This window comes from Anser anser, assembly GCF_964211835.1.
Source record: "Anser anser genome assembly, chromosome: 16".
Taxonomy (NCBI): Eukaryota; Metazoa; Chordata; class Aves; order Anseriformes; family Anatidae; genus Anser; species Anser anser.
In genome coordinates, this window is record NC_139737.1 from 15295505 (window position 1) to 15309619 (window position 14115).

At 38.7% G+C, this 14115-nt stretch overlaps 1 protein-coding gene across 6 annotated transcripts in view; it reads left to right on the forward strand.

Annotated features, from left to right (window-relative positions):
- The window catches only part of PHF20 (PHD finger protein 20), a 77064-nt gene that overhangs the window by 17537 nt on the left and 45412 nt on the right, over window positions 1-14115 (forward strand). For all 6 annotated transcript variants that reach the window (XM_083801278.1, XM_083801281.1, XM_083801282.1 and 3 more), the window contains 7 exons: window positions 2471-2642; window positions 2822-2906; window positions 3420-3499; window positions 7357-7744; window positions 8133-8240; window positions 9656-9832; window positions 10636-10806. In XM_083801278.1, coding sequence (XP_083657404.1) covers window positions 2471-2642; window positions 2822-2906; window positions 3420-3499; window positions 7357-7744; window positions 8133-8240; window positions 9656-9832; window positions 10636-10806 — 1181 coding nt within the window. The remainder of the gene's footprint in view (window positions 1-2470; window positions 2643-2821; window positions 2907-3419; window positions 3500-7356; window positions 7745-8132; window positions 8241-9655; window positions 9833-10635; window positions 10807-14115) is intronic.

Here is a 14115-nt window from a genome sequence, read left to right on the forward strand (position 1 = left end):
TGGATGAGCTTCAGGCAAGAACTTCCTTCTGCCGGTCTCTCATTGAGAGGGCCTGGAAATTCTTGCCTCTATTTTTGCTGTTCTATGCAGGGAACTGGGTAATGATTTTTGTAGTTACCTCTATTGAGTGTTTTGTAGTTGCTGAGATACGTAAGAGAAAGCTACCTTTTAATAGAACTTTGTTATATGTGGAAGGACTCTGAATCTTTCTTCCTTATTAACCTGAGCAGTTTTGGGTTTATCTGGACCGATGGGCTGAGGCCAACTGTATGAAGTTCAACAAGGCCAAGTGCCGGGTCCTGCACCTGGGGCGCAACAACCCCAAGCAGCGCTACAGGCTGGGAGATGAGTGGCTGGAAAGCTGCCTGGCAGAGAAGGACCTGGGAGTATTGGTTGATAGTCAGCTGAATATGAGCCAGCAGTGTGCTCAGGTGGCCAAGAAGGCCAACAGCATCCTGGCCTGTATAAGAAGCAGTGTGGCCAGCAGGACTAGGGAAGTGATTGTCCCCCTGTACTCGGCTCTGGTGAGGCCGCACCTCGAGTACTCTGTTCAGTTTTGGGCCCCTCGCTACAAGAAGGACATGGAGGTGCTCAAGAGAGTCCGGAGAAGGGCGACGAAGCTGGTGCGGGGTCTGGAGAACAAGTCTTATGAGGAGCGGCTGAGGGAGCTGGGATTGTTCAGCCTGGAGAAGAGGAGGCTCCGGGGAGACCTCATCGCTCTCTATAGGTACCTTAAAGGAGGCTGTAGCGAGGTGGGGGTTGGTCTGTTCTCCTACGTGCCTGGTGACAGGACGAGGGGGAATGGGCTAAAGTTGCGCCAGGGGAGTTTTAGGTTGGATATTAGGAAGAACTTCTTTACTGAAAGGGTTGTTAGGCATTGGAATGGGCTGCCCAGGGAAGTGGTTGAGTCACCATCCCTGGAGGTCTTTAAGAGATGTTTAGATGTAGAGCTTAGTGATATGGTTTAGTGGAGGACTTGTTAGTGTTAGGTCAGAGGTTGGACTAGGTGATCTTGGAGGTCTCTTCCAACCTGGATGATTCTGTGATTCTGTAAATGTGACATCTCTTGGCCATCACCCAAAAAAAGAAGTTACTACTTAGGAAGGAAGGAGTAAAGATATCCCTACCATAAGTATCTCCTATCCTATTTTCTTTCTCCTCCATAGCCTTTGCTGCATGTGTTCTGATAATATACAGGAACGAACTAATGGCAAAGCGTGAGGTGAGGTATGTGGTTTTAGGCAGGGCCTTAGGTTGTGGCTGCAGTGCAAGTCTCTGGTGTGGAGTATTTGTAGCTCTTTTTGAAGAAGTTATGGACGTCTCATATCTGCTGAAGGATTTCAGTTGTAGGTAACCCTTCTTTTGGTCTGTATGGGATTGTAAAGTAATACTCTGTATTGTATTTTAAGTCTCAATTCATTCTTTTTTAGTTTTATTTTTAGTGTTAGGCATCCTTTTGAAATGCCACTTTTTTCTGTCCCTACCCCTTGTTCTGTCTTCTTAAGTGTGGTCTATAAGTGTGATTTATTAGGTAAAGAATACTTGTGGGTTTGAGTTTTTTCTTTTTTTTTTTTTTCTTTTAGGCCTTTGTTCCAGAATTCAGTGGGGTCTTGTTTTCAGTTATCTGGAAGAAAAACACTGACAAGTGAAGGTTTTCTCCTGGTGCTATTACTGCAGAGGGAAAATTTCAAAATTTGGGATGTTATCTTCAGTTGGGATAGTGAAATGTGCTGTGATTCTGAAATACATACTTAAGTTGCAAATTACCAATGCAATTAAAGAAATGCATAGATTAAGGTCTTCCTGATGAGAAATTACTGTGTGTGCCCTCTCGCTGGTTCCTGTGCTTGCACTATACCAAGAGCCTTGTGTTTGAAATTCCTAGAACTTTGAAGATGGAATTTAAGAATCCAAAACTTAAATCAGGTTTAGTGTCTACATTAGGCTTCTACAGTTAAACTGAAGAGGCAATTTATGACCCATATTGATGGGCAGCTCTGTGAGAAGTTACTGTATTGACCTTCAGATGTTGTTAAGAGGGAGCTGAATCTATCAATTTTGTGTACATGTAAAATTTCTAGGTATGGGGAAAGCTTTTTTGACTTACTGATCTCTAGCTATGTTTTTCCACCCCAGACTAGAAACTCCTCAGTTGTCTTTTCTTCCTGTAACCAGTGCTTGCTTTTATGTTGTTCAGTTCTGGGATTCATTCTGTACTGAGCTCCAAGTCATCTGTAGCATTTTTACTGCTTATACAAGTAATAAGTCCAATAATACTGAGGTTGTAGAAACTAAAGGTTGTTAGGTACAGTGACATGGATCCCCACCACACCTGATCAAGCAGTCTTCATCTATTTTGCTTTTGATCATGCAGAAAGCAATCTGCATGTAATGTTTACACTGTAGTTAGAGTAAGCATATGGGACATCTTCGTTCTTAACTGAAATATTTTAATCTCTGTTGTGTCCAGGTATCCAGCTCATATTGAAGAAATTGATTATGAAGAAGGAAAAGTGCTTATCCATTTCAAACGCTGGAACCATAGATATGATGAATGGTTTTGTTGGGACAGTCCTTATTTGCGTCCCTTAGAGAAAATACAGTTAAGAAAAGAAGGATTACATGAGGAAGAAGGGTGTGCAGTAAGTAGAAAATAAAGGATATTTGAGAATGTGAAACTGATGTGCTGTTGCTTCATTGCCTGCTGTATAAGCTTTAGGGCTTATTTTAAATACCGGAAAGCTAATCGTTCTGATGTTTTAATATAGGTGTATATTTCTGTATTTCTAAGATGAAAACACTTTTAAATACTGTCTTGTAGGGTTTCCATATAAATGATCAGGTGTTGGCATGCTGGTCTGACTGTCGCTTCTATCCAGCCAAAGTTACTTCAGTTAACAAAGATGGTAAGGACTCACTTATGTTTCTGTTGTGCTTTTTACTAGTACATTTATAGTTGTGTGCCTTTTTGGTTAAGAGAGTACAGAAACAGAAAACAACTGGGACTTTTTTCTTAGTTACATATCTTAATCTGTCATCAACTCTTAATGTAGCTGAAAAGGCTACATCTTTATGAACAAAGAACCTTCTGGGTTATCTAGTCAGTAATTGCTTTAAGTATATTTTTGGAGAAAGTTGTTTCTTCCTAAATTTATAATCTAAGGGGTGTGTGTAATTGCAGTAAAACTGATGTCAGGGCTGCAAAAACTCTTTATAAACAGACTTAAAAGCGCAGTCATGCTTCTTTTTGAGTATCAATTAGTATGGACTTGTTCTTGTGCTGTGCTTTCTTTCCATTGACTGTACCTTGTAAGATCAAGGAGAAGAAAGTATACAGCTTCACTATTGGAGCTGTTAGTAGATATTCTGTTAAATAACTTCTGATCTTTAAAACTATCTGCTTTGTTTTCATATTTTAGGTACATACACTGTGAAATTTTATGATGGTGTAGTTCAGACTGTCAAAAACATTCATGTCAAAGCTTTTTCCAAAGATCAGGTAAGTAGCGTGTTCATTCTAATATTCTAAAACAGCTGGTGCAAGTAACTAGGTTTGAACTATAAAGTACAAAATGAATGAAACTTCTCTATTGCTAAAATACAGTCCATTTGAAATGAAATCCATTAAACTGAAAAGGGTATGCAAATCTTCATGGCATGTTTTACAAACTCTCGAACTCATGTTCTCATGAATACGCTTCTTGAACTAAAGTCAGAGGTATAAAAAAACTTGTCTAAAAATCCTTGGGAGATTCAGAGTTTACATATTAAAACTAGTGGTGGGATACTGGAACACAGTTTGAGATGATTTTTGTGATATATATACTTTCCCAAGGGATGGGGAACTATGAAGTGAAGGGAGATTATTCATCCCCAGAGTAACTACTTGATTATCTTGGGACCTTTAAGGAAGTTGTCGAGTAGTCTTTCATTCACAGCTTTCAGAAGATTTTTTTTCCTAACCACATTTTTCTTCTGAGGTTTGGCCGTTCTACCATTGCTTCACCTGCTCTGTTCGTTGGGTTCAATCTTCAGCTAGTGATGGAAAGTATTAGTGGCCTATTCTAAAAATCTTGTCTTGCTCATAGTGAGAAGAAAGAAGTTGTTTCTATTCAGTTTTCACATGGATACCTTGTAGGAAAGGGTGACAAATTCTGATCCTGTTTAACTAGGTTAAAACTTTTAAGTGGATGCCTCAAAATAACCTGTATTAAAGGAATGGTTTTAAGCCTGTGGTCCTGCCACACGTTTCTGTCGTGTAGTTGTAGCCTGTGTTTTTAGTCATGCCCTTTGCTTTTGTTTTTTTGGGACTCTCAAGTTTGAACAAAGAAATTGGATCTCTCCCTCAACACAAGCCCTAAGTACAGATTCCAATAATGAATTTTTTAAAAGCAGAATTTAAATCTGTCACTGCTCTGAAGAGACGGGCTGCTTCTTTGGCGACATGAGGGTCTGTCTGTTCTCCCAGGCAACAAGCAATAGGATGAAAGGAAATGGCCTTATGTTGCACCAGGGGAAGTTTAGGTGTTGGGTATTAGGAAAAACATCTTCACTGAAAGGGTTGTGAAGCATTGGAACAGGCTGCCCAGGGATGTCATTGAGTCACCATCCCTGATGGTATTTAAAAGATGTGTAGATGTGGTGCTTTGGGACATGGTTTAGCGGTAGACTTGGCAATGCTAGATTAATGATTTTAGAGGTCTTTTCCAACCTACATAATTCTGTGATTCTGTTCCTTGGTCTGTAGATTTGTATATCTGCCAGACTGGGAAAAAACTATTTCAGACTTGCCACAAAGTGCTCTTTAGGCTTTCAAATGCTAATAATTATGCCTGATTCAGGGTTGACTCATACTTACAAGGGAACTACCTTCATGGCCATGAAAAATGTTTCTGCCATATTTAACCTTAAATACATGAAGATGAACAATCTGAAGAGAGATTATTCATAAAAAGGACAAAATATTTTGTCTCTTTTCTCCTGTAGATGGTTTCTCGTGTTTCCATATGGCTGTAGATAGGTTTTGCAAGGAATAAGTTTGCTTCTTTTAACCACTGGCTGGGAAGCTTTCTTTTAACTTGAGAGAGAATTTATACCAGAACATTTTGTTCTGTCCTTTAGCGTAACAAAGCATAAAAGGAAGATTAACTTCTGATTGTGTAAACAGAGCTCTCTAATCAAGTCCTTAAACAGTTGATCTGCTAGAGAGCTCAGGACTCAGTTGTGAATGCAAGTTCCTTGAGGTGTGGATTCAGATACAGCACTAATGCAGCAGCATGCTGCCAGTGGAGTGGTCTTGTTCTACAGAGGGAAAGACCGTAGCCATGAAGATGCAAGGAGCTTGTGTCTTAGATGTTCTTAAACAAAAAAAGCCCACCTGTTTTCTGAAGGAAGTAGCATAAACTGGCCTTCTTTTCTGTAATGACTACCTTCGTTTCCCTCTGAAGAGGGAATAACATGTTCCATTGAACAGTGATAGTGAAATACTTATAACTTACACAGAGTGATAGTATTTATGCAAGGACAGGCAGCTTTTAAGAATTCAGTAAAGCTGAGCTAGTTCAAGAGACAACCATAAACACAGCAAGCTTAAGAACAGTTTAAGACAGTTTGTGTTGTGGTACCTCATTTTATTCACATCAGATGGTTCTGTGAGTAACACAACTAATGAAACCTAATGTCTGAGGGTTATTTTTTGTGTGAGGTGTGGTGTTTTTTGTTTTTGGGTTTTTGTTTTTAAACTGATATGTGAGGTTTCCATTGGAGCTTCTCCCACATCTGTGGTATTCAAGGAATCTATATAAGAAGGTTTTTTTTTTCATACCTGGTTAAAGCAGTGCTCAGGCACCAGTGCCTTTTCTTCGTGAGATGAAAGAATTTTTTCTCTTTGTCTAGCTGTTCTTCTGAAATGCACAGCAATTTGTTTTCACATTTAAAAAAAAAACCCACAAAAAAAAAAAACCCACAAAAAAAGAACCAAACTGTTTATCACCTCTGTTGAGTATGATTGAAATCATCTCATAGAAGGTGGAGCAGATGTGCATGTTCACCATTTTATTGCATCAGAATTGTTTCTTAGGACTGTGGTCTGGAAATGGCAGTCTTAAAAGGCACCAGTTCATGTAATCCACATACCGATAGGAAGATTGGGGTGGGAAGAGGCAAGCTGTACTGTCGTACAAGGAATTACTGAGACTTAAGTGTACTCTCAGAATTTTGTATAACTCAAATTAGCTGTTCTACTTTTTCCCAAGTGGTATTCAGCCTTTGTAATCTTCTGATCAGCCTTCAAAGTTTTTTCTAGTCTTCTCTTCCTGGCCTTGTTGTGCCTTGCTGTGCTGTGGCTGGAAAGGAGTCTGGCTGCTTGCTAATGCTTCAAGTTACTAGGTAACATGAAGAGGGAAGTTAGTTAAACTAAAGGCAGTGTTGACATATGAGCAGATATAAATTATTGATCAAGGCTCAAAATTAGAAGGCTTCTGTTGATCAGAGCAGAAGTGTTCGGGGATAGCCTGCAGCAGGAGCATTGGAAGGAGGTAGGGGGAACAAAACCAGCATCCCCCCACCATGTGGTGTTGGGATGAAACCCAATTGCAGCATGCAAAGGGCGTTCAATAACAGTGAACTGTTGATACAGGGGTGTTCTTCCTGGGCTTGTGCTGCTGTATCACAGTTATGGAAGAATGAAGAGTACAAATGAATGAATTAAATGTTATCAGTAGCTTACTGGACAGGGACTATTAAAGATTTTGAAGTTTAAAGTGCTTAGTGTATTTAAAAATGAAATATAATCAAAAAACAAGCGTGTAGAATTTAACATCATGCAGAAGTTGGTGATGTCAGTTGCTTTTTAGATGACTCTACTTAGCACATTTCAGTAGCAGTGATGATGGCAACTTAAATACTGGTTTATTTTGAGACACTTTTGTTAAAAGATGATGACAGGCCTTGTATCCAGGTGATTGAGGTGTTTGTCCTTGTCTGTGCTCTTGACTCCCACTCCTCCCTCAGTGTCCTAGGTAAGGTTTAAGTAGCGCTGCTCAAGTTGGCATACAACTATGGAGTTGATTACTGGCCCTAACCTGCATATGAGAACCGAGACACAGAAAGTCTCAGATTAATTCCTTTGACAATTCAAAAGCATACATTATACTGTCCTGTTAAAGCAGCGTGTCCATGCTGTGTTGGTCTTTGAACAGTTCAAGTACCTTGAAGTTTTTAATCTGTGGGTTACAACACAATATATGCCTTTATTCTTCGAAAAGTTGGAAAAAGTGCAAGTCTGCTAAATACAAAGGTGGGGGTGGACTTTCAGGCTGCAGCAAGTTAATTTTCATATTTCACTCTTTATTATAGAATATTGTGGGTAATGCTAAGCCTAAAGAAAGAGGTAATGAAATTCCGTCATCTCCTGAAAAGCGGGAGAAATTTAAAGAACAGAGGAAAGCAACAGGTAATGCAAAGAAAGACAAGAATGAAAAGACATTAAAGACTGAGAAAAGGGTTAAGCAATCTGATAAAGAAGGAAAACTGATAGTCATCTCAGAAAAAGGCAAGGTCTCAGAGAAGAATATATCTAAGAATGGAAAAGAAGATAAAGAGAATATATCAGAGAATGATATGGAATATTCAGTAGATACACAAATTGAGAAGAAGCCTGAGAATGACAATGTAAAGAGTCCCCAGGAAAATGTGAAAGAAACTAAACGAAAACGTGGAAGACCACCAATAACACCTCCAACAGGTATGTAGTTGAACTTAAATGTATACGCCATGTATCAGAAACCCTTGTAAACTCACTTAGAAAAATGATCTTGTTCTTCTGTCCACATCCGAAGTATCCAGAAGTTTTCAATTTTCTAAAACTTTAGGCTTGGTTTAGGGCAGCTGAGAGCATACTTGTTACTCACATTTGGAGTTCTAATGGTTTGGTTAGAGATTATGAAGATTACTTGCCTAAATCCGTTATAAAATACGTCTGTAGTAGGATTGAATGCTTGTATGTAGACTTAAAGCCATGGGAAACTATTTATGTAGGTCTAGTATTTTAAGTTGCAAGACTTGTGAATTTATGTTTTAAAGTTTCCCGGCTTTCTATCTAGTCAACTTTTGTTCTCTGTCTAAATATGTAGAGCCAAGTTCTCAGACACTGCAGCCAATAACTTTGGAATTAAGACGTCGGAAAATACCTAAAGGAGGTGAAGTTCCTTCAAAGCGTCCTAGGGTTGAAAGAAACTTGCGTGAGTATTTTGTTTGGTTTAGAACTCACAGTATTTGTACATATAAGCTGAAGTGGAGGAAGAAAAAGTCTGTGGTATTAATCTCTAACTGTGATATCTGAAATAGAAAAACAGTTGCTGCATTTCATCTTAAATTGGCTGTTTGTGTGTAGCATCATCATGCTGAAATTAGCTCCTAAGTCTTGAAAGTTTGGTTTGGATAGAGAAACAACAAGCTGTCATTCTTGACGAATTCCACAGGTGTAAGGGAGGTAATAGTTATATTGGCTCTAATACCTTAAGAGGTTACAGAAGCCCTTCTCTAGCTGGAGAAACTGCTTTAATGGAATCATAGAATTAGAGAAAATCTCAAGTTGGAAGGGACCCCTAAGGATCATTGAGTCCTCCTCCTGGTACCACACAGGACCACTAAAAATCAGACCTCATGGCTGAGAGCGTTGTCCAAACACTTCCTGAACTCCGGCAGGCCCAGTGGAGCCTGTTCCAGTGCCTGACCACCCTTTTGGTGGAAACCTTTCCCTAACACCCAGCCTGACCCTCCCCTGTCCCAGCTCCATGCCATTCCCTCGGGTCCTGTTGCTGTCCCCAGAGAGCAGAGCTCAGCACCTGCGGTCCACACCCCTTGTGAGGAAGCTGCAGGCTGCTATGAGGCTTCCCCTTGGCCTCCTCTTCTCTGGGCTGAACAAACCAGGGGACCTCAGCTGTTCCTCCTATGTCTTGCCCTCCAGACCCTTCACCATCTTTGTAGCCTTTGGACACTTCGTTTGGATGTTTTTAGTTACTAGATGGAGAATTTAGCACATTGCTTTGCAAAGGGACTTTAATGTTAGATAGAAATTCACATCATTGCAGTCTGATAGTTTCTACTTTTAATATTGTATAATGACATTTAAAGAACTTGAATGTGTTGTTGAGAAAGAACATTACTATAGAAGATGTAGTTTTGTGAACAAGGAGATGAAGATCTGAAGAAGGCTCTCTTTCCCTTCCTTAGGACCAGAAGGCATTAAAACTTGAGTTCATGTACGTTACCATTTTAGGATCAAAGTTGTTTGTGTCTGAATTGTCACATCTAACTTCTGGTATTACTTATGTGTGTGGGATGGTTGCTTTTTAAAGCAATGTTTTATCAGTAAGATAGTGATCGTTATCTTAAATTTGTTAACAAAAGAAAATATTAAGAGATGTACAAAATAGGCTTTTCCCTGGATTCTATGCTTTTTTTTGTAACTGTTGATATCATGTAGTTTTTGTGGAGAGGCCTAATCACTAGGGCTATTTGGCTTTTGCTGTTAAACTGAATAATTAAAAACAATTCAAAACCCTTGCTGGGAGGGAAATGAACTTTCAAGTTGGCTACTGAGCTATTCAGTAACCCTACGCCTTCATAGTACCATCAGATTTCTCTGTTCTAGCTCAGGAAAAATTGAAGAACTCTTCAGATAACCATGAAAAAGACCAGATCAGGAGGCGGTCTTCAAGACTCTCATCTAGTGTTAGCCATGAGATTTTAAATACAGATCATGTCACAACTTCAACAGAAATTCAACCTTTGAAAGATGCAGTATCTAACCCAAAGGAGCCTGAGAAGGGTAAGCAGCTTCCTGGTATACTCTGGATGTGTATAGTATAGAAGTCTTCTAGTTGCAAGCACTGTATTTACACTCGCGTAACCTGCAGACCATGTAATCTGCATTTAAAACCTGATTTGAGTAGCAGTGCAGAGTAAACTCAAGGAAAGCTTATTTTTATCTCTACTGCCTTCATTGTTTTTTGTTTCTGATTCCCTGTCCATCAGTAACCCTAGCACTTACCTTGCGTGTAGGGTGCTTTTCCAGTAGAGATAACTGGCTGGATCCTTGGCTGCTTTGAGAGGGGGAGAGCTCCACAGGTTGACAAAAGACTTACAGGAAAAGTTTTGAAGAGATGCAGGTTTTGCTTGCAAAAATGAAGTAATTACAAAACTTTAACATTCTTTTGATTGGAGAAGTAATTTAATTGCTAAACTTAGAGTTTAATCCTCTTGAACACTTAAAAACACCAGCCAAGATGCTTTTATTCTTGGACTGGTTAGAAGTAACACTTCATTTTTCTATCTTGTCCTTTACTGCCTTTCCCTTTCAGGGAAAGTTCTGACAACGGTATAAGTAGACCTATCCCATTTCTCTATAATGAGCTAGTAGTCTGTTTGTTTTTAAGCAGCTTTTGAATTTAGAGGGTAGATGCAAGTGGTTGTGTCGTAAAAGCTTAATTTTGTGTTAATAAAACAGCAGTCTGATCATGGGTGGCTGTTTCTCTACTGTAACATGATGAACACACATTGTTCCAGAATATGCTTTTGTGTGCATTTTACTCAGTTTACTCTTTTTTTTTCTTTTTTCCTCCTCCCTTACAGTCCAGTTAGATGTTTCCGTTGAATCTGACCAAAGTTTCAGTGAACAAGCGTCTCCTGGAAACGCATCGCATAGCACGGTACTCAGTACGGATGCCAGTTTGCAAGAAGAAAAAGTTGAAGACACTGAGTCTTCCTCTGCTGCTGTCAGAACTCAAGAACCTTCTGCTACAGGTTCAAATTTTGATTTTGTGTTATAATATTAATGCTTTTCTTAAGTCAACTAATGGCAGGTCCTTCATGCTTTTGAGTGTGACTAACAAATAATATATTTGTGTAATGCTAACCATGGGGGGGAAATGTGTAATTTTACTCCTTATGCGCTCAATTTTAATCTCTTGTGAAAGCTTTGGAGGTTGACAGGAATATTCCAAAAAGCAGAAATCATACTTTTTAAATGACTGGGTGTAATATTTCTAACGTGTGAATGGTGACATTAATAGCAATGCTTGTTTTCAGGATGTATTTGTCATTCAAGGTTAGGCCATAGTTAAAAGATGGGGTTGTTATTTCTGTGCTGCAGTATGTCAGAGTACTGACGTTGGGGAATCTCAATTGTGCAGTTCTATGCACTCATGTTTTGGCCTCTGTTACACTTAAACCCTGGAATATTCAGAATTTTTAGTGCAAATGTATGAAATAGTTCAAACACTTCAATCTTTCTCAATGTGCAAATTCTATTATTTTATCTTAGAAGTGTACTTACCTTTTTTTTTTTCAAATTGAAAGTTCCTATACAGGCAGTAGACTAAGCCCAAATATAATGCTGTCCTGTGATTATTTCCTGGACCTTCAATATTCTTATCTGCAGCTAACTGGGGAAACTTGAACTACAAATTCACTAGTTTACACTCTATCAAGAAAGCTTTAAATTAAATGGACCAGAGCATTTAGAGGAATTTAGAGTTGCTTAGCATTGCTAGAATAACTTCCGTGCTAGCTTTCATCCTGTTTGTTCTTCCAAACTTCCTCTCCTGCTTGCACATCCTCTTTCGCCCACCCTGTACAAATGTGTACAGCTGAAACTGTATGAATGAAATGCCCTCTCTGTTTGCCACTGATAACAATTGCATGTACATGGGTAGTTCATGGTTTGTCTTCTAATATTTAAGGCTTAAAGCTCTTTTGATCTTTGTTCTCTTAAACGGTGTGGTGATACATACACCTGTTTTCTAACTATGGTATATCCAGCATCTTTTCAGTTGGTATGTGTTGGGCGTGATCGTTTCACTTTGTGCCCTAATGCGTAATCACAGAGCTTTGGGGTTAGTGGTCAAATATTATTTAAAAAAATGTTGCCTCTTGCAAGGGCTTCTGTTTCCTAACTTTAGTACTCCCATAGCTTTTCAAGGAGTTTCACAGTATCTTAGCTTCAAGTAACTAGAAAGTCAAAGTAGTATTAAAATTTGTACTAGTGTACATGAACTGGGCTGTTGTTGTAGCTGTATGCTTGTTTTCAGGGATGGCTCCTTTAAAAAATAAAAGGCTTTTGGGATCTGTAATTCATCTGTATGTCAAGTTACAGCAAACAAAATACATCTAGTAAATGTGAAAGAACAAATAGACTAAGACTTCGTACTAAAATATTCTGTGTGTATTTGGTGCTGATTGGGGAATCTCTTCCCCTTTGAACAAACTTTAAGGAATTGATTGACAGACTTAAGGACTCGAGGAAAAAAACTGCTGGTGTTTTAGTTTGACTTTCATACTTATGTTCAGCTTGAAATCGCAGATGCAGTGTACGGTCATCTTAATATATATTTTCCCTTGAACTTGCATACTGTATGTTGAGGTGAGATGCTTTGTTTTGTTGGGGAGAAAGTGGGGAAAATAATTCATTTGTACATTTGAAACGTAGTGATACTTCTCAGTCTTAGTTTTAGCTTTTGGGGAGCTTAACTCTGGCTCCAGATAAATGGGGTAGGACTCCAGGATAATGCGGATGTGCAACTGAACCATTGAGAATTCAAGAAACTGTGGTCCCTTTGGCTATCTTTTGCCGTTACTACTTTGGTTTTCCCTTTGGTTTTGTATTGTGTGTATTACTGAGCACTTTGTCTTAAATGGATGAGAATATCAGCTGAATGCATAATACTTCAGTGTAATTCACACTGATGTGATTCATGGGATGTGGGCATCTCCTGAGCTAACTTAATTGGATACAAGGAATAAAGCTGTGGTAACAACTTTTAGTTTGCTTCAGTACCCAGAGCCTCCAGTATTGCACTCTTGACATTCACACTTCTGTTGTAAGTACTTGAACGAACTTGAATCCAGCTCACTCAAGAATATGTGCTCGCATTGAATTGTTGCCTGAAATTCAAGAGCGGTGGTGGTGTCTGAAAATCCACGTTTCTGAACATGGGTTTTGTTTCATTTAATTAAAGCCACCTCACTTAACATTAGAAGCACTAGATGTGTGTGGGTGGACATCCAGATGTGGCAATCAAGAGTTTTTATTGTAGAAACTTCTTAGGGATGTGGAGTGAGAATTGTATAGGGTGCCTTTGAGTAAAGACTAAGTTGTCATAAAAGAAAAAAAATTCATAGGTTTCTATATTTAACCAACATTAAAAAATGTTACTAGAGTGAGTGGTTTGTTAATCAGTAGTTTTTAAATTTGTAGATCCTATCAGGGTAAATCTGTTGTTAAAGATTAGAATTGTGTTATCCTGTACATATTTCTGGCTTACTTGTGGCATTGTGTTTGTATACTCCACTGTAGATGACCTGCCTGATAGGGAACAGTAGTGCTCCAAACACTAATAATTGAATGTCAAGCAGTTTATGTTCTCATACTGGCGAGTGCATTCAAGAGTTTTGGGGTTTGGAAAGAGAAGTGTTCTTCAGAACAACTGATACAGGTGGAAAAAATGGGCATTTCTTACGTACAGGGTTCTCATACAGAAAAAAAAAAGTATAGAAGTTAAGGTGAAAGATAACTTTTATTTAGAATAGTGCAACCTTGTAACCCAGTACTAACTTTGTCTGTGGGCTTCAATTCTAATCACTTGATGGGAACTCATCCTCTTTTTGTAGGAAAATACTACAAAATATAAAATTAATAACCCTCCTTTTCTTCAGTGTGTGGTGTTAGTTTTGTTTTGGCATGGGTGAATGATGGACCCCGGTAGTACTGGTTTTAACATGCACGAAGTACAAGAAGAACAAGGTTGATATCATTTTAATATCAGCAGTTCTTAAGGGCAAAAGTGATATTTAAGAGTGCCCAATTACTGGTCAGTAGATGATTAAAGACTTCCAGTAGTTGCAGTCACTTGTGACAGCAGATGCAATTGGGAATGCTGACATGCTTGTTACCTTTTAAAAGGTAATGTGTTCTAGAAGGCAATACAGCATTTTGTCAAAACTTAATTTCCTTTTTTGGAATTTTCATCAAAATTCTGATTAAGTTAATTATATGTAGTGGAGGATTAAAAAAAAACACCGTTCTGCTGTTTTTTGGCTCCCATAGTGTTTAGG